The sequence below is a fragment of the Aquarana catesbeiana genome, linkage group LG04 (genome assembly GCF_042186555.1).
Source record: "Aquarana catesbeiana isolate 2022-GZ linkage group LG04, ASM4218655v1, whole genome shotgun sequence".
Classification (NCBI taxonomy): domain Eukaryota; kingdom Metazoa; phylum Chordata; class Amphibia; order Anura; family Ranidae; genus Aquarana; species Aquarana catesbeiana.
In genome coordinates this window covers 137691142-137712181 of record NC_133327.1, presented here as the reverse complement: position 1 = coordinate 137712181, position 21040 = coordinate 137691142, and the positions used below count along the sequence as shown (strand labels likewise).

At 42.7% G+C, this 21040-nt stretch overlaps 1 protein-coding gene across 1 annotated transcript in view; it reads right to left on the bottom strand.

Annotated features, from left to right (window-relative positions):
• The window catches only part of PPP1R7 (protein phosphatase 1 regulatory subunit 7), a 35966-nt gene extending 16193 nt beyond the window's left edge, over positions 1 to 19773 (bottom strand). Inside the window, exons 1-6 of the mRNA XM_073625746.1 lie at positions 19617 to 19773; positions 15710 to 15808; positions 11120 to 11175; positions 9640 to 9705; positions 9180 to 9310; positions 768 to 930 (exon numbers count right to left, since the gene is read on the bottom strand). Of these exons, the coding sequence (XP_073481847.1) occupies positions 768 to 930; positions 9180 to 9310; positions 9640 to 9705; positions 11120 to 11175; positions 15710 to 15808; positions 19617 to 19653 (552 nt within the window). The 5' untranslated portion in view covers positions 19654 to 19773. The remainder of the gene's footprint in view (positions 1 to 767; positions 931 to 9179; positions 9311 to 9639; positions 9706 to 11119; positions 11176 to 15709; positions 15809 to 19616) is intronic.
• Positions 19774 to 21040: the final 1267 nt, after the last annotated feature.

Sequence of the window (21040 nt, the reverse complement as noted above, 5' to 3'; positions counted from 1 at the left end):
GAGGCTGTCTGGTTTTTATTGCTATGACCCTGTTAGGGAGATTCACTCACTCTCCAATGCTTTGAGCTCCTAGAGAAGAAAAAAAAAAAAAAAAAAAAAAAGCAGGAAAAGGAGGCAAAAAGCTTCCAATTAGGTCATTTGTTCCAGCACCAGTTGTCCAATAGGGGATTTTCTCTCACTCCCTGTTATGTCCGCAGAACAGGAATAAAAAAGGGAAAAACTCCCCAATGGGGCACAGATGTAAAAAAATAAATAAAAAAAAAAAAAAAAAAAACAAAAAAACACACACACACACACTTTTCACCATTCCCTACCTTATTCAAAATGAAAAGAAAAAAGTTTTGGCTTTAGTTATACCTTAGCATTCGTAAGCCATGTAGAATCTACGTGAAAACCAAAAAGGATTTCCAGCCATTTTTATAGTTTAGTATTGCATAAAAGTAGGCAAGGACCTAAAATAACCACAAGGTTTAACTTGCAGTCCATGTCCCCGTTTGAGGAGACTTCCTTTTACTTCCTGTCCACGAGACAACAGGGAGTGAGAGGAAATTTCTGTCTAGTGTTCAGATTCGCCCAGCAAGGAAAACAGCCAGCAGAGCTTGTGATAAACAAGTGACAGATTTGATATAGCACTAAAACATGTCTTTTCTTATGGATAAGTGACAGCTGCAGAGGAAATCAAACCACAATTTGATCTTTTTTTAAACAAAGACACACACACACACACACACACACAAGATCGCTACCATTTCCTACAATTTACTCACCCGGATACGGTTTGAACCCAGTTCTAGCAAACGGAGCTTTGTTAAACTGCTGAGAGCCTCAATTCGGCTAATCTTGTTATTTACCAAATAGAGGCGCTGCAACTGAGTCAAGGACTCTAGACCTTCAATACGTTTTAGCAGATTAAACGAAAGGTCCAGAATTCTGCAAGGAGAAGAATTTGTCACAACATATTCATCATCTGTGCTGTAGTACAGTTTTTCTCAACTCCAGTCCTCAAGGTGCCCCAACAGGTCATGTTTTCAGGATTTCCCTCAGACGAAATGGCTGTGGTAATTACTAAGGCAGTGAAACTGATCAAATCATCTGTGCAAAATAATGGAAAGCCTGAAAACATGACCTGTCGGGGCACCTTGAGGACTAGAGTTGAGAAACACTGCTGTAATAAATGGTAAAATACAATTTATGCCTACATGTTTATACTATGCCACAAACGTTCCCTTTTGCATCCCAGTACTACAAATAGAGAACAGGGTGGGACATACTGTAAATAAAGGGTGGAGCATACACAAAAAGGCAAAGAAACCAAGAATCACACAGCACAGGAGAAAGGTTCTGAACAAAACATGGAGTTCACTGTATCTGGGAATGGATACTAACTAATCTTACAAAAGCATCCATTAACGTGGAAGTTAAGGTAAAACTAAACTCTAAACCTACTCCCATCCCAGCCTAATCTATCAAACCCAGTAAAGAAAAGATCGCTATACTTGCCTATTCAGGCAGCCAACAACGGAAGCCCTATAGTAAGTCTATGGGTGATCGCAGCACATTTCCCAGCCGTTGTCGGTTTTCTCTTGCACACACACAAGGCGCCACTGGAGACTAGATCAGTACAGCTTCAGAATAAGTAAGTATAGCGATCTTTTCTTGACATGGTTATATAGATTAGGCTTAAAATTGGGGTGGGAGTAGGTTTAGAGTTAGTTGTGGAAATAAAGGCAAAACCTAACTAACCCTAAACCTACTCCCACCCCCATTTTAAGCCTAATCTATCTAACCCTGTCAAGAAAAGATAGCTATACTTACCTATTCTGAAGCCACTCTGATCTAGTCTCCAGTGGCGCCTTGTGTGTGCGCAAGAGAAAGCCGATGACGGCCGAGGAAATGTGCTGCGAATTAACGTCACCCGTAGACTTACTATAGGGCTTCCGTTGTTGGCTGCCTCTCCTACACACTGAAGCTCAGCCTGGGACTGGACCAGAGCAGCTTCAGAATAGGCAAGCATAGAGATCTTTTCTTTACCGGGTTTGGTAGATTAAGCTGGGATGGGAGTAGGTTTAGGATTTAGTTAGGTTTTACCTTTACTTCCACTTTAATGGATACTTTTGTAAGATTAGTTAATATCCATTTGGCCCCAATACACTGATCTCCATGTTTTGTTCAGAACCTTTAAATCCATACAAAATAATGCTGGAGAAATGGTCTTTAAACCACAATCACATAATGAACACATCACCAGGTTTATTTTAGTAACGAAAAAGCAAGTGTGAGGTTTGGAGGGCAGAAACCCCTTAACAGTGGCTATGAATCACAGCGCTATGCTGTTTGCCCTAATAAAAAATGTAAATTCCTTAACATAAATTGTGCTTGAAGGCCCCAATTACAAACTTCTCCTAAGAATATTCTTACATATACATTCACCGGACACTTTATTAGGTACACCTTGCTAGTACAGGGTTGGATCCCCTTTTGCCTTCAGAACTGCCTTAAATTCTTTGTGGCATAGATTCAACAAGGTTTTTTGAAATGCTCAGACCAGCCCGTCTGATACCAACAACCATGTCACGTTCAAAGTCACTTTAAAGTGGTTGTAAACCCAAAAAGAAAGAAGAAAAAAAAAAAACCCAAAAACTACAAGACAAAAGGCTAAATGAGCTAGTATGCATAGCATACTATCTCGTTATGAATTACTTACCTGAGATTGAAGCCCCCGCAGCAGTCCTCATACACCGCTCCGGCGGCCGACATCGCTCCCGGATTTACTTCTGTGTATCGCGGTCCAGGTTTAGGAGATATCCAGGGTAGCTACAGGTAAGCCTTATTATAGGCTTACCTGTAGCAAAAAAAAAATAGGATTTTATAACAGCTTACCTGTAAAATCCTTTTCTTGGAGTACATCACGGGACACAAAGCCACAATAATTACTGTCTGGGCTATATAGGTTAGGTGATGGACACCGGGACACCCTAAACAGGAAGTTCAATTCCCCGTATAACCCCTCCCCTTAACGAGAGTACCTCAGTTTTGTAGCAAAAGCAATACACGTGTAACCTGAAAGAGGGGAGGAACCTCTGTGTCCCGTGATGTACTCCAAGAAAAGGATTTTACAGGTAAGCTGTTATAAAAATCCTATTTTCTTTATCGTACATCACAGGACACAGAGCCACAGTGCCACAGTAATTACTGTCTGGGATGTCCCAGAGCAATGCCACCTGAGGGGAGGAGACAACAAAAGTAGGGTGCAATCAGACCTGAGGACTTATACTGCAGCACACTGCGCCCAAAAGGCAACATCCTAATGCCTTCTTACATCCACCTGATAGAATCTGGTGAATGTATGGACTGAAGACCAGGTTACGGCCTTGCAGATTTGAGCCATGGAGGCTTGGTGATGCACTGCCCATGAAGCACTAACAGCCCTGGTGGAGTGCGCTTTGACCTGAAAAGGTGGAACCTTCCTCTTCAAGCCATAAGCTTGAATAATTACCTGCCGAATCCATTTGGCAATAGTGGATTTTGATGCTGCCTGTCCTTTCCTAGGACCTTCCAGCAACACAAACAAAACATCCGTTTTTCGAATGTGAGCAATCGCCTTCAAATAGATCTTGACCGCTCTCCCTACATCCAAAGAGTGTAGTGACTTCTCTTCCTTAGAACAGGGTTCCGGAAAAAATGAAGGTAAAACAATATTCTGGTTTAGGTGAAAACCTGAAACCACCTTTGGCAGAAAGCTAGGATGAGGACGCGATACCACTCTATCCTTGTGAACGATTAAATATGGCTCTATACAAGAAAGAGCCGCCAGCTCTGATACCCTTCTTGCAGAAGAAATGGCTACCAGAAAAACTAGTTTACTAGTCAAAAGGACCAAAGGAACCTGTCGCATTGGCTCAAAAAGCTGTTTTTGTAACGCCAACAGAACTAAATTCAAGTCAAAAGGGTTCAGGGGTGCTTTAACCAGAGGATTAAGCCGTGTTACCCCCTGTATAAAGCTTCGGATCAAAGACTACGAAGCCAGCGGACGTTGAAACAACACTGATAAGGCCAAGACCTGGCCCTTGATAGTACTCAAGGCCAGCTTCATCTCTAGCCCCATTTGCAGAAAGGCAAGAATTCTACCTATGACATACTTCCTAGGATGCCAACCCCTGGATTCACACCAAGAAACATATGCCTTCCAGACTCTATAATAAATGACTCCGGAAGCTGGCTTCCTTGCATTAATCAAGGTAGGTATCACTGAGCCTGAAAGCCCGCAATTCTTTAGAATCTGGGTTTCAATAGCCAAACAGTTAAATTTAGCGTTTGTACAGTAGGATGGAAGACTGGTCCCTGCGACAGCAGGTCTGGACGTGGTGGTAGGGTCCATGGGTTTCCTACCGCTATCTTTACTATTTCTGCATACCAAGATCTTCTGGGCCACAAGAACTACCGAATTTCTTTCCCGCTTGATCCTGCGAAGAAGTCGAGGTAGCAGAATAGGAGGGAAAGCATAAATCAGTGAGAACTGACCCCACGGAGTCACCAACGCATCTGTTTCGCATGCGAGTGGATCCCTTGTTCTTGACACAAAGTTGTCGACTTTGTTGTTGAACCTGTACGCAAACAGATCTACATCCGGGATGCAACATTGTTGGCATATAACCAGCAAGAGGTCAGGGTGAAGGGACCATTCCCCTGGGAACAACTGCTGGCAACTTAGGTAGTCTGCCTGCCAGTTCTCTACCGCTGGAATGAAGATTGGCGAAATGCACGGCACATGTTCTGCTGCCCAGGTTAGGATATGGTTTACCTCTGCCTGGGCTGCCTGACTTCTGGTGCCCCCTTGGTGATTGATAAAAGCCACTGCTGTGGCATTGTCGGATTGAATCCTGGCGGGAGAATTCTGCAACCTGAATGTCCAGGCTTTTAGGGCTAGCCGCGCTGCACAAATCTCTAGAATGTTTATGGGCAAGGTCTTTTCGGTTTTGGACCATTTCCCTTGGACGCTTCTTCCAGGACTGCTCCCCAACCTGACAGGCTGGCATCTGTTGTTACCACCTTCCAGGTAACCGGTAAGAAGGATTTCCCCTTCTGCAGATTCTCGGATATCCTCCACCAACTGAGGCTTTAAAACGCACTTCTAGCCACAAACGCATTGGAAAATCTAGTGTCGGAATCTTTTTGTTCCAGGCCGATAGGATACTGTTTTGCAGCAATAGATGAGCATAGGGAACTGCTTCAAATGAAGCCACCATCTTCCTCGATAACCTCATACAAAGGCGAATGGAAGGACCTTGCCCTGACCCCTTGGACCAGCTCCTTTATGGCGCTGATCTTTGTCAGGGGTAAAAACACCTTCTTTTGGGCTGTATCTGTGACCAGACCCAAGTACTCTAATCTTCTTACTGGCTTTAAAGAAGATTTTTCTAGGTTGATGACCCAACCTAGGTATTCCAGGTAGTTGATTGTGGTGACTACACTTTGATCCAAGCTAACTACCGACCGGTCTATTAAGAGCAGGTCGTCAAGGTATGCTACTATTGTTATACCTTGAGTCCTTAAATTGGCCAGAGGAAGGGCCAGAAGTTTTGTAAACACCCGAGGTGCAGTAGCTAGACCGAAAGGCAAGGCTACAAACTGAAAATTAAGTTTTTCTACTTCGAAACGCAGATACTTCTGGTGAGCGGGGAAAATAGGTACATGCAGGTATGCATCCTTGATGTCGGTTGATGCCAGAAGCTCTCCCCCTTGGAGGATGGAGACTACTGATCGAATTGATTCCATGCGAAAAGAGCGAATCTTCAGGAACAGATTTAGAGCTTTGAGATCTTGAATGGGTCTGACATCCCCATTTGGTTTTGGTACCGTGAAAAGGTTTGAATAAAACCCTGACCCCTGGTCTTTCACAGGGACCACCACGATCACCTTTTGTGACAAAAGTCGGTTTAACGCTAGAAAGACTTTTTTCCCTGGATCTTTGTGGACATTTGACCTAAGGAAACGAGGGGACAGGAATTCTCGTAACTCTAATTTGTAGCCTAGAGCTTTGTGGAGATCACCCATCTGTCCCGAAATTCTTCCTGCCAGACCTTTGAGAACTGCAGAAGTCTTCCCCCCACTCGAGTGAGCGAGGGCGCCCCTTCACAAAGAGGCTTTAGCGTTCTGTCTTGCAGGTTTCTTTCCCCAGGACCTCTTTTGTCCCTGGGATGAACCCTGAGGTTTACCTCTTGAACCTGACGGTGGAGGCCGTCGCAACTGCCTGGAGGCTGATGCCCCTGGCACTGGAGAAATAGCCCGTTTAAATGAGGGGCGTTTACTCTTTTTCTTAACTGGCAAAAGGTTACTTATCCCACTTGATATTCTTTGGATTATTTGTCCAAATCCTCCCCAAACGGAACAACGAAAAGGAAAACCAGCCAGGAGCTTTTTGCATGGCGCTTCGGCTGACCAACCTTTCAACCATAAGATTCTACGCATATGCACCAACCCAAGGTTTGAAGAATCTCTAATTGCATCAATTGCAAAGCACAAAGCCGCTGGCAGCTCAGCTAATTCCTGGGCCTGCTGTTCAGGGACCACCTTAAGTACCTGTTTCAACTGGTCTCTCAAGGACTGACATACATAATTGCTGCCACTGCAGGCTGAGCCACTGAACCTGCCAGGGAAAATATGTTTAACAAGAATTCCAATTTTTTATCAGTTGGATCCCTAAGCATTTGCGCATTGTCAACTGAACAAGTCAAATTTTTATTCAAAGAGGATATAGCAGCATCAATTGCTGGTATGCTCAACATCTTAGTAAATTTTTCCTCCATAGGATAAAGTGTTGAAAACTTTTTAGGAGGGAAAAAGTGCTCATCTAAGTGATCCCACTCAGAATACATAAGCTTTTCTGGTAATGAATGGACAGGAAAGGCACGCAAGGCTTGAGGAGGCTTTAGTGAACCCAAACAGGAAGTGGGCTCTTCAACCGACTCCATTAATGTAGCCTAAATGTGGAGCGGACCATTTCAGTAAGAAAACGTGCCAGCAACTTCTCAGAATATGAAGCTGAAGAAGATCCTTCCCCACTTGACTCCTCGGAAGAGGAATCATCAGCCTGTTCACGGTCCCCTGAGGGGGATTCATCTTCTCCCCTCCCACAGTTCCTCCATTTGGGGATCTTGGGTGGTAGAAGGGGACTGAATGCTTTTTCTTCCACTCTGTGAAGATGTGATTAAAGTCACTAATCTTTCCTCTAAGCCACTCATAGTTGAGGAGAAAACCTGCTCAGTTATATATACAGGGGCTGCAGTGTCAGAAGCAATTGTAGCCCCTGATGACCCCGATGGCTCACTCTGACCAGCCTCCTTAGATCGGATGGTGTTGCAGAGGGAGGGTCCTTAGGACCTGAGGGCGACCCCTTCGTGTCCTTGGGGATCTACAGCCCAGGGCCTGTAAAAAGCACCCTACCAGGAATATGGCTGAAAAAAAACAAATACTGGATCCCAGGGTCCAGCTCTCTAAAAAGAGAAGCGTTACAGGAAAAACCTTGTTTCTTCAGACGAGGCCCGGATACCATTCAATTCGACCTGGAAAAGAAACTTTGAATGGATCCGGTTGCATGGCTTGCCCCAGTAAGGAATATTCCAGCGGAGCTCAGCACATCTTTACTTGTGACCAATACCCAAGACACTGGGGAAAAAAAAACTGAGGTACTCCCGTTAAGTGGAGGGGTTATATGGGGAATTGAACTCCCTGTTTAGGGTGTGCCATTGTCCATCACCTAAAAGGTGCCATATAACCCAGACAGTAATTACTGTAGCTCTGTGTCCCATGATGTACGATAAAGGAAGTGTGTTGTAAGGGTTTACAACCACTTTAAATCCCATTTTCCTCCCCATTCTGATGCTCGGTTTGAACTTCAGCGAGTCATCTTCACCACGTCTAGATGCTTAAATGCTGCCATGTGATTGGCCGATTAGCAATGTGTTACCAAGAAATTGAACAGGTGTACCTAATAAAGTGGCCAGTGAGTGTAGATGAATATGCAAACATCACACTTTTACCCACTTCTAATGCACAAAAATGATCTTAGCCCTGCCCACTGCATTTCCAGATCCAGCAAATCATTTGTTATTCTGCTGATATAATGTAATATGGTATAGTAAATACACAGGAAGCAAAATAAGACAAGTACTGGCAGTAAGTATGCCATCGTTTTAGAACAGAAGGCATTATGGAGGGAGCCCAGAGTTTATTATTGTCAACATATACGGTTCACCTCACCATGTTCTACTCGAAGCCAAAAGGAAATGAGGAGAGCTCATTTAAACTAGGGGTTTTTTGGTTGGTAAAGCTGGCATGTTTTATAGCTAGAGGTGGCAATATAGTCTTGTGTCTAACGGTTTTACTGTATTCGATATGATCAGTGAGATAGTTTTAATCATGGGGGTGGCAACTGCTTTTTTTTTTTTTTTTTTAAAGTATTTTATTGCTTTCTGGGTTCTTAATGCAGTGATCAAACCTGTCAGTTGCAAGCAGCACTATGTTATATACTACAGGCAGAAACAATTAGTTTATTACTAATTTTAACAATGAAAAGTAATATTATAGCAGTATTAAAGTGGATGTAAACCCTCACATATACCCAGCGAAGTGAACAACCTCAGATGATAAAACCGAGATTAAACTCTCTCCCTACATAAGTTTTACATGTATATCTGCTGTCTTCAGCTTTATACATTCTTTAGAAAGTGCACATTCTGTTAGAGATTTTTTTCTCCCTGTTCAGCACTGGGAGTGGATTCTTGGCATACACTGTGACAGCTGATTGGAGGAAAGGCGCACACCCCTCCACTTAGGCAAAGGAAGAAATGAGCAGAGCTGTGCTGTGAATAAATCAGCTCTCTGCTAATCTATTTTTAGCACCCACCCGACACAAATTTCAGGCTGGTTTTACCTCAGTTGTCTGAGAACTTGTCAGAAGTTATCATGCTGATAACAGAGGAACAGAGCAGCAGAAAGACACAGGACTTAGGGCTTTGGAGAAAGATAAGAAAACACTACAGATATATATGGTTAGGTCAAATTTCATGAATCAGGTTTACATCCACTTTAATATTTGTGGTTTAATCCATAATAGAGAAGAAAATGATGGCGCTAAAAAAGGGAAAAAAATAAACACTACCCTAGCAAAATAGACTCACTGGAGTTGACTCAGGTTCTCCAGGTTCTGTATAACACGGATTTGATTGTCATACAGGTCCAATTCAGTCAATGTCACCAACTGTTCCAAGGTCTCAATCACCTTTATAAGGTTCTGTCGCAGGCACAGGGTCTACAGGGTCAACAAGAGGGGAGGTTAGAGGACAGGAAGTAATCCTCATATCTGAAGGACAAAAAGGGTGAGACAATGCATGGGAGCAGAGAGGAAAAAAAAATGTGCTTTATGAAAGCTGGGACTGAGGTACACTATACACAAGAATGGTCAGACATTAGCAGTGTAGCTGTGGTATATATTCAAAGTATATGAATAATGCAGAAAATTAAGAAAAAAAAATGTTTTACATACACTTTATAGGAGGAAACCAAGTTAAGTAGTACAAATAAAATATACACTATTCAAAATGTTTTCGCTTCTTGAAAATAAATCATTTAGAAACTTACCTTTACTTTTCTGAGCACCTCAAATCCCTGAATCTTTCCTATTCGCATGTGGTTTAAGTCAACCTCCTACAGAAACAAATACAGGGTTAATACACCAGTAAACTGGACATAAAACAGAAACCTGCACACAGATTTTTGTACAAGTACGTGCTAAGATAGTGAAATTTTAAACATTCCCATGTTAATTTTATTCTTGGAGAGATACTCCGAGGCATGTCCACTAAAGAGGTGCAGACACTGCAGCTTTCCTCATTAGAAAATTCAGATTTGCTCAGGCAATAAATAATGAACATAACCTCTCCGATGGTTTGTAAAGGACATGGTGAAACACCCATTTCCTCAGGTCAGAAAAATGTAGAAATCTGCTACAAAAGTTTGTTAAAATCCCTGCAATGTACATCACATGAAGCCCCCCCCCCCCCAACAAAAGTGGATTTACACTTTGAAACATTTTTGCTGAAATACGACTTAAATTTGTTTTGGATGGAGCAGGGAAGGCTTGAAACTTATTTAAATGGTTGTGTGTACATGTTGGGAAGATTTATCATCGCTTCCTGTGAGAATAAGAAGTCATGGGAAAACTCTCCAAAAAGGGACAGACAAAAATAAAAATGCAGGAGGGATTATAACTTCTGACAAAGTTTTATTGCTGTCTGTATCTTCCTAACCCATTAACTAACTCACCCTTCTTCCTTTTATGGGCATCACATGAACCAGAAGTGAGGGACCCAATGGGGTCAAAAAGACGGTTTAAAAAAAAAAAAAAAAAAAAAAAAAAAAAAGGGCAAAAAAAAAAAAAAAAAGGGCAAAAAAAAAAAAAAAAGGGGCAAAAAAAAAAAAAAAAAAAAAAAAAAAAAAAAAAGGGCAAAAAAAAAAAAAAAAAAGGGCAAAAAAAAAAAAATCAGAATCAAGTCTTTCCTTGCCAACCATATTCAATGACCAGTTGACATAATAGCTTTGCCTCTTACTATTTGCATGGTCATCATTCAGCCACCTGTCTCAGTTATTGGACAATCAAGAAGAAATTATAAGGAAGAGTAATTCTGATAGATATGGTAGCCAGGAGCCAATGGTTTACCCTATTCAATCAACAAAATTAGCCAGAAGGACAAATCTGCAACTGGGTAAACAAACCTTTCTAAGCTAAAAGCAGAAGATGCAGACTTCTGTTTGACCGCACCCTTCTGCTCTAGGCACTCCAAATGTCATAAATCCTCAATCAATCTTCTGACCCAATCAATCACCACTCGAGGGTTTAGGTAGCACCCAGTCTCCAGACCACTTTGTAGTCAGCATTTTTCAGGACACACAGCAAATCATCCCTCCAGGTTCATGTAAAATGTATTAATGTACAATTGAGTGAAAGCAGGATCATGTTGCTATCTATTGACTGCCACACCACAGGCAATAATATTATTATTATTAATAATAATATCACGTTAGGAGAATTAAACATTTCAGGCAAGCAGCAGTTTCTCACCTCAGCTTCAGGGTCCAGGTTGATAGCATCAATGGTTACTGATGTCTCTGAGTCACCTGAACACAAGTACAACATAATAAATGACACTAATATAAGATTATAGGAACAAATAAAGATCATTACACTTTTCAGTCTATTTTGTTATTAAGTAATCCATGGACATACAGCCATCAGGTGACAGTTGTATTATTCTGTCCAGGCTTGCATGCTAAGGGCGGATATCCTACTGGTTGACTAAAATATTGTTTGAGTTTTCACTGCATCTTATATGAATCTAAAAATACTTTGCAAAGTTGTTCACATACAAAATAAAAAATATTGTAAAAGTTTCCTTACGTACACAAAAGGTGCTACTTCTGTCCTTAAGAGCCTAAGTTTTACAGGGAATGACATGATTCTAGGAAACTCTCATCATAGCTCAAAAGTAAACAATTATTCAAGCCCATGAATACGTTTTTAAGACTCCTTTCACACTGGAGGCATTTTTCAGGTGCTAAAGGGCTAAAAATAGCACCTGAAAAATGCCTCCCTTACAGCCCCAGTGTGAAAATGAGAGTGCTTTGTACACTGGGGCGGTGCACTTGCCGGACGTTAGAACAAGTCCTGCAAGCAGCATCTTTGGAGTGGTGTACACACTGCTCCTCCACCGTCCCTGCCCATTAAAATGAATGAGCACCGCTGCCGAAGCGCCTGCAAAGCGCTTCGGCAGCGGCACATTTAACCCCTTCTTCGGCCTCTAGCGGGGGTTTAAAGTGTCGCTTTACGGCTAACGCAGCCAGCTGACAGTGTGAAAGGGCTCTAAGTGTTAAAGCGTTTGTTAACACCCCCCCCCCCCCCCAATATATATATTAGTGCTTGTGCTTTGTAATTTGGCACCCCGTAACTCCTATAATACCTGGCTGATCCTGCCTGTCTACACCCTCCCTCTGCAAACAGATCATGATTTTCATGGCTACTGAGCCCCGACATCGTGGTCTGTTTGCGTGCCTCTGTCATCCGCAGGTCTGAGAATATGAATGAGAACACAAAAAACTAATTTATTTCATTCATGGTAAGTGTTTGGCATGGTAAGTGTTTATTATCAATCAACTGTTTACAGTTTTTAAATCATAATGGCAACAGAAACTACCCAAATGACCCTGATCAAAAAGTTTCATACCCTGGTGATTTTGGCCTGATAACATGCACACAAGTTGACACAAAGGGATTTGAATGGCTATTAAAAAGGTAACCATCCTCACCTGTGATCTGTTTGTTTGTAATTAGTGTGTGTGTGTATAAAAGGGTCAATGAGTTTCTGGACTCCTGACAGACCCTTGCATCTTTTATCCAGTGCTGCACTGACGTTTCTGGATTCTGAGTCATGGGGAAAGCAAAAGAATTGTCAAAGGATCTGTGGTAAAAGGTAGTTGAATTGTATAAAACAGGAAAAGGATATAAAAAAAAATTGAGAATGCCAATCAGCAGTGTTCAAACCTCTAATCAAGAAGTGGAAAATGAGAGGTTCTGTTGAAACCAAACCACGGTCAAATAAACCAACTAAAATTTCAGCCAAACTGCCAGGAAAATTGTTTGGGATGCAAAGAAAAACCCACAAATAACTTCAGGTGAAATACAGGACTCTCTGAAAACATGTGGTGTGGCTGATTCAAGATGCACAATAAGGAGGCACTTGAATGATGGGCTGCTTGGTTGAGTCGCCAGAAGAAAGCCATTACTACGCGAATGCCACAAAGTATTCCGCTTACGATATGCCAAACAGCACAGAGACAAGCCTCAAACCTTCTGGCACAAAGTCATTTGGAGTGATGAGACCAAAATTTAGCTTTTTGGCTACAACCATAAATGCTACATTTGGAGAGGAGTCAACAAGGCCTATGATGAAAGGTACACCATTCCTACTGTGAAACACGGAGGTGGATGATTTTTTGGAAATGTGTGAGCTACAAAAGGCACAGGAAATTTGGTCAAAATTGATGGCAAGATGAATGCAGTAGGTTATCAAAAAATACTGGAGGAACATTTGCATTCATCAGCCAGGAAGCTGCACATGGGGCATACTTGGACATTCCAACATGACAATGATCCAAAACACAAGGCCAAGTCGACCTGTCATTGGCTACAGCAGAATAAAGTGAAGTTTCTGGAGTGACCATCTCAGTCTCCTGACCTCAATATCATTGAGCCACTCTGGGGAGATCTCAAACGTGCAGTTCATGCAAGACAGCCCAAGAATTTACAGGAACTGGAGGCTTTTTGCCAAGAGGATGGGGCAGCTTTACCATCTGAGAAGATAAAGAGCCTCATCCACAAATACCACAAAAGACTTCAAGCTGTCATTGATGTTAAAGGGGGCAATACACGGTATTAAGAACTGGGGTATGTAAACTTTTGATTAGGGCCATTTTGGTAGTTTCTGTTGCAGTTATGATTTAAAAAGGAGTAAAACACAGTTGATTAATAAATGGCTTCAGCCAAACACTAGCCATGAGTGAAAGAAAAGTTTCTGTGTTATTCATATTCTCTGAAAAATGGCCAAGAAATCAAAAAATTCTGTCAGGGTATGTAAACTTATGAGCACAACTGTACATATACACACTATCCGTTCTGTCTCATCATACAGTGCCCTACTGTCTATGTGTATTAAAAAAATTCCTCCTTTAGCGTATTTCATAGCGGCTCCTGGCGGTCACGTGACCGGCCGTGTTTTCTCTCTCCTCCTTGCATCCTGCTGATGTTACCAGGGAAACCTTCAGTCCCAGCCGCTGCTTCTGTCAGACGGGCAGAGGAGACACGGCCGGTTACATAAGTGCCGGGAGCCGCTGTGAAATAGGGTAAAGGAGGATTTTTTAAAAATAAAAACAAACAGACAGGGTGGCACTGTGAGGAGACAGAACGGATTATGTGAACATAGAAAAGTGGGTTAACAGCCACTTTAACACACACACACCATTAAAAGATAAATAGTACATTTACAGTAAATATGCCTACAGTGGTTCTGGTAACACTCCCCATAGTATCAGAGCACTATAACTGACTGCATTAGCACATTACAACAACCTCTAGGAACAATAATTTCATACATTTGCATGGTCAATGTGATTGATTTATGCAGGGATATATTTAAAATAAATAGGCTGATCGGTAGGAAGTAGCTTATTAAAGAGCACATGTATCCAGTCCAATAGTGTACATATTACGGCAACAACAGTATAAAACAATGATGTTTTACTCTCAAATAGGAGATCAAATCAAGGCAATCCCTGAAAACTCATCTTTTTAGGAAAACCTATTCCACTCTCCCTAAAACCTGTACATTACCCTTAAATCATCGAAAAATGCCACCTGGTATGCATTGGCCGCAGGGTATGACTGCAAGGAGGCTTAGAGATCTGTTGAATAGCCCTATTGGTATGTGCATGCTCCACCCCCCCCCCCGCCCCCATGTCATCTATTAAAGCATAGATTGTTCCATTGTCTGTTTTTAACCGCTTAGGCTATAGTTATTTTTTTTATAGATGGTGTGCAGCTTTGGGCATTAAGCTGCTCTATCAGCCCATTTTTTGTTTGTTTATATAATGCTTGTTCATATTGATGTACTTGACCATGAACATGATGTCACATCATGCTTTTGTGCATACCACTAAATAAAAGATAGAAAAAAAACAAAAAAAAAACCCCAACAAATACTTTTACCATCAGATCATCCCTCTCTGTTAGTGCCTTTTGTACCCCCCCCCCCCCCCCTTTTACATTGTAACCTCTCACAAACAGGGCCCTCTGAACCCTCTTGTATTGTAACAGTACAAGAAAGAAAAGAAAAAAAAAAAGACCAATGTCACTGCCTGATTTCCTGGTAATTTTGGCAGTCAATTTTGGGGGCACGTCCTCTTTTGTTAATGCTTCACAAAAGGGGAAGGGCCCCAAAATAAATTGCCACGGTTACTGTCAGGGCTGGGCTCAGCCTTTCCTTCTCAGAGCTCAGCTGTTGGCTAATTGCCAATACTCTTCATTCTACGGTGACTCACCCGATGATCATATCCTGCTTGTCAATCAGCCTGCTGGCTATTTAAGCTGCTTGCATCAGATCTCCTGTGCCTTTGCCTTGGTCAACATATCCGGATACTCTCTGCTGTGTTTTCCAGTTAAAGACTTTTGCCTAGCCGACTTCCCTTCTGGTTCCTGATCCGGTTTGCTGCCTCTGATCTCTGGATTCCCGTTTTACTGGCTTGTTCCGACTACCTGCTCTGGTTACTGAAGAGCTATGCTTTGACTATGTTTGTACCATTTTATTAAAGCGTGCTTTTTACTGCACTTCTGTCTCAGTCTGATTCATGGTTCCTGAAAGTTACCAAGAAGTCAAGCAGTGAAGTCAGCACAGCCCAGAGTAAGATATGGGGTGGAATAGAGTGATGTATGAGCAAGGGTATTGTATTACCACAGATATGCAGGAGGTGGAAGAAGAGGTAGACAGCTCTGGTTGTCACACTGCACCCTTTTTCTGGGTATATGTGAGCGAATTCAATTCATAGAATATTTAGCTCTAGACCATTTTTTCCCCTAGATTTATCAGGTAGCAAAACATTTTACCTGCTCCCTCTTCGCCATTCTGCACTTCGCCATCTTGAACAGCTTGCTTCTCCTTTAGGTCATCATCTGCAGATTCATCAGACTCTCTACGTTTATCCACTATTTCAATTACAAAAAAAAAACATGTTAAACAGAAAATGTAACCTAGAATGACAGCTATTACCCCCTTCATGCTATAATATACCAAACCAGCACAATATTAATTAATATATAACAGTATTTCCCCATTTCTACATGTAAATGAAAGAAACCTGTATCCAGTCAATTGATGAGCTTTTCAGATCACAATGATCTCAGGTTGGCATAGAAATAAATATATTTTGATCTTATCAGATCGCATGCCATCGGTTAAGATTTCTTCTAAATCTGATGGGAAGAAGAAGTCTATTTAAAATGTTTTTCTGCCCAGATTTCTATACATCTTCCTTCACACCTGGTCTATCTTGAATTGAGGTTGTTTAAATCCTTAAATTCTCTCATTGTCTCCTTTATTTGAGCTTCAAAAGACAGCTAGGCTCTCCTTCACTGCTCTTCACAACCCAATTTTGGAGTGTGGTCTTTCCATGGCTGATCTACAATTCTATCATTGGGCTTCACAATTAAATTTACATAAATGAATGGATGGATCTCATCAGATCATGAAGACTTCACCTCTGGTAGGCATAAGAAGGAATCTGTTAATGATCTCATCAGATAATAATCTTGGGTAGGAATAACAAGGAACATACACCAATCAGCCATAACTTTATGACAGGTTAAGTGAACATTGATTATCTTGTTACCTGAAAGTTGGTGGTGGGATGAATTAGGCAGTAAGTAAACATGTTGCCCCTGAAGTTGATGTATTGAAAGCGGAAAAAAAATGGACCAGATCAATCAGGGCGTGTGCCCATGCTGCCCCATGTACACTGCCAAAAGCACCTACAATGGGTCAGAAAGCATCAGAACTTGACCATGGAGCAATGGAAGAAGTTGGCCTAGTCTGAAGAGTCATGTGGATGGGTGGGCGCGCGTACCTCACTTACCTGAGGAAGGGATAGCACCAGCAAGCAGTAAGGGAAGAAGGCAAGCCAGCAGAGGCAGTGTGATGCTTTGAGCAATGTTCTGCTTGGAAACCTTGAATCCTGCCATTTATGAGGATGTTACTTTGACTTGTACCATCTACCTAAACATTGCTGGTGACAATGTACACCCCTTTATGGAAACAGAAGTCCCCAATGGCAGCAGCCTCTTGGCGGGTTAATACGCTCTGCCATGCTGTAGAAATGGGTCAGGATTGGTTTGAGCAGGGCTCGACAAACCCCAGGCACCAGGTCGCAATTGCGACTAGAAATTGCACCCTGGCGCCTGGGCTTTTGCCGGCCTATTCACTGTTCCACACCTGCTGAGCGCTCTCACTCCTGGCTTTCTGAACAGCCAGTTCTCCTACAGTTTGGCTGGCGGCAGTGGGTGGGGGTGGCGTCGGGGGGCATATGACCAGTGTTGGAGCTCCGTTCAGTCAGACTCACTGAAGGGCTCGCATGTTGCATCACTGAGCTGGAATTGAAGCTTAGTCGGTGGCAGTGAAGAGGAGGGGGGGGGGGGGGGGGGGGGGGGGGCTTTCATGGACCAGCCTGCCTATTGAATGTGTAGGTGCTACATTGCTGCAGCACAATTCCTTTACCTATGAGCTCAGCTGATGTTTTGGGGCATGTCGTTTTGCTGGATTGGAAAGGTCTCTTTGCTGGATGGGGATTTCTCTTATTCATGCTGAATATATGGGGCTGTCAAATTCCTTTTGCCCAACGTCCAGGACATGCAGTTCTGCACACCTGGCTCCTAACTTTTTTAGCTGGCTTCTAGATTCAAAGCAAAATTTGTCAAGCCCTGGTTTAAGGAACACAAGTTTGAGGTGTTGACTTGGCCTCCAAATTCTCCAGATCCCAATCCATCGAGCATCTGTGGGATGTGCTGGAAAAATAGATCCGGCCCACCTCACAACTTACATGAATAAGGGATCTGCAACTGATGGCTTGGTGCAACAGCATACCATCAGAGATCTAGTAGTGTTTGATGGGTCAGGGCTGTTTTGGCAGCAAATGGGGAACCTACTCAGTTTTCGGTGGGTGGCCATTAGGTTACGGCTGATCGATCTATTTGGATCTTATCAGGCCATCATGATCTCAGGTAAGCCACACAAGGAATATACTTAGATTTCATCAGGTCACAGACCATTGGGTAAGATTTCTTCTAAATCTTAGGAGGAGAATAAACCTATTTAACATTTTTTTCTTCCTAGCTTAATGTAATCTTCCTTAACAACCCAGACTATCTTCCATTTAAGTTGTTTAAAAGGAGGAGTCCAGCCTGAGCTTTTTAGGCTGGGCTTCTCCTCTGGGTCACAGGGGTGCAATTCGTTTTGCACTCCTGTGACCCGTTTTTAGAGGAGAGCGGTCTGAAGTACACTCTCCACTGATGTCACGCTCCAATGAGCATGGAGAAGCAGAGAGGAGAGACACTGACAGACAGCAGCTCTCCTCTCGGGGTTCTGTGAAAACCGAGCCATCGGAGATGTTTGTGCCTTGGTTCTCAGTGCAGAGACAGCGTGGGGCAGCTACAGCATCGGTCTGATGCTGCATCCACATAGGTAAGAATGAATCAAAAATAAAAACCATACTTCTCTTTTAAATCCTTAAAGAAGTGGTTGTCAACTCATCAGGTAAAGGGGGCCAAAAATGTAGCCCCTGACATCACCAAAGAGTGGCACATAACGTTTAATATATGTAATGCTTGAAAGTACTGTCAGGAAACCACAGAACTAATAATGGTCAGAGGGTGTGGAAATGCTACATATTTAGGGTTGCCACCTCATCCCTTTAAACCCAAACACATATGAATTACCCAGGTTCTGTGGCTGGTTAAGGTGGTAATTAAACTCACTTGGTGCCTTATCTGCATTTAATCAGTCTAAGAACCTGTGTAATTCAAAGGTGTTTGGGTTTAAAGGGATGAGGTGGAAACTCTATACATATTTGGCTAGGGATATCAATGTTCCCACGTCTGAGGGCCACACATCATATACCCAAGGGCCGCAGGTTGGGCACCAGGGCCTTCAATTCTCTGATATTCCCCTTTATCTGAGCTGGAAAGACCCCTAGGCTCGCCTTAGCCATTCTCCACATTTAAAGAGAAGGTCCCTTAAAGTGCACCCGTCCTGTACACACACACGTTTTTCATATTGCTGGAGGAAGCAAAAAAAAAAAAATCCAGTCCTTCAATGAGAGAATGGTCTCTCCATTGCTGATCTACAACTCTATACTGGGCTTTCCAATATTTATACATGAATGAACAGATGGATCACATTTATGGGTGCTCAACCTGTAAACTAAAAGTCCCATCATGCCTCTGGCTTTGGGAGTCATGCTGGTAACTGTCAGTCTTGCAAGGCCTCATGGGACTTGTAGTTCCACAACTGAGGGGTCACAGGTTGAGCACACCTGCCAGATCATAATGATCTCAGGTAGACATAACAAGGAACAGATTTCAATCTTCTTAGTGTTGGCAGCAGCAAAACCAGAAGTCAGCTTTCATTTAAGTGCACACAGTAAGCTGACACCCGATAGGCTGCTCTAGATGACACTCTATATGTCCATCCTTACTGAGTCCCCCTGGAGGTCCGTTTCAGATTTGCCTAGCCGTGTCCTGCATTGTAATGTGGAACTACAAATTCCAGCATGTCCAGGAGAGTCATCCGCTGCCTGTTATCACACCTAGCAGCGCAGGGAATTCTGGGGCTTCTAGTTCTACACTATCTCTAAAGCCACACACTGCACCAACCAAGTCCCAGCCCTCCTTTAGCACTGCCCACCCAAATTTCCTGCTCGTCCCCCCTATCCACGGCCATCCGGCCTCTCTTTCTCCACCCTACCTTCCATGTCCTGCACGTCTCCCCCGCCATACGCCATTGTATTGCTGCTCTCCTAGTTCCGGAAGCCTCTGCCTCCACCAATCATAAGCCACCGCACAACAGCCAATAGAAGAAACTGCTGAGGGAGGTCTTGTACGCATGCGCGAGCCGAGTGCATGCCGGGAATTGTAGTGTTCTAGATGATTGTATAGGCACCCTGTGGGTTCCGAACTATGGGGAAGACGGAAGGATTCCTCTACATTGGAGTCCAGTAAATGTGGCTGGGAAGGATTTTCACCACAGCCCGGTGTTTCGTCAGATTAGGCGACCCGTTAGAATGTGTAACGGAATTGACATTTAGTTGCCGCCATCTTGCTACACCCCGCACTCCTATACAGTAAGGATACACTGAGAAGGGGTGTTTCGTCTCATATGGCGACCCATCACATTTGGCTACGGAAGTGACGATCCGCAGAAAAGTGTCGCACTGCTCATGCGTAACTTGCCGATATGCGTTCCAAAAGTTTTTACGACAATACGGGGCAGTGAAACCGTCAGATAATGTCACGGAAATTACATTACAGACAAGCTCTTCTTCTGTATAATTATTGATTGTAAGACGGACACCACTTTGCAACAGGCCTCGCTATAATCTAACTCTATGTCCACTTGGATGGTGGGGCTTGAACCTGGACTTAGGGGTGGAGCCGGTTTTAGTGTGCTGTTTTGTCGTAAAAGTGTTGGAACGCATATGGCGTTGTCACGCATGCGCACTCCAGCGGTTAGCCAAATGTGATGGATCGCCATATGTGACGCTACAGGGGGGAAGCGGACATCTTGTTACACCCACCGAAGTTTTGCATTTACACTTATTTTTAACAGTAAAGTGAGTTTATATAGTGAAATACAGTACTTAGAACTCCGTCTGAATGTTTAGATGTTTAATTTTAAAAGCATCAAAATTGCATTACTGCGCTGCCTAAAACCAATCTCAACTATTAATCTAAAATTCGATTGAATGGATTAATGAATAGTGAACCAGCTGCAACTTCAAGCGAGATACACACTATAAACAATCAGGATAGGTTAAGCTGCGCTATAAATATAAATAAAAATCAAACAAATAAGTGGTGACGTGCATATAAATGGTGACACATGTATCTTACAACATATACCAACTTTCATGTGGGCTAACAGCCCTTAGATTACCGGTAATAAAGCAATATTAAATAAGTGAAACTCATAAGTGTGCAAATGAGTTAATAAAGAACCAACCTGCTCCATGAGTGTCCTTATTCCTCAGTACAATTAATGATGTAAATGTTATTCCACAAACTACAAAGGCTGAAAACCATAGTCCTATGACATTCATCAACCGACTGTTCCACAGTGACTTGTGATAGGAAACACCCAAGAAGATGTGACGGTGTATGATAGAAAGGGTC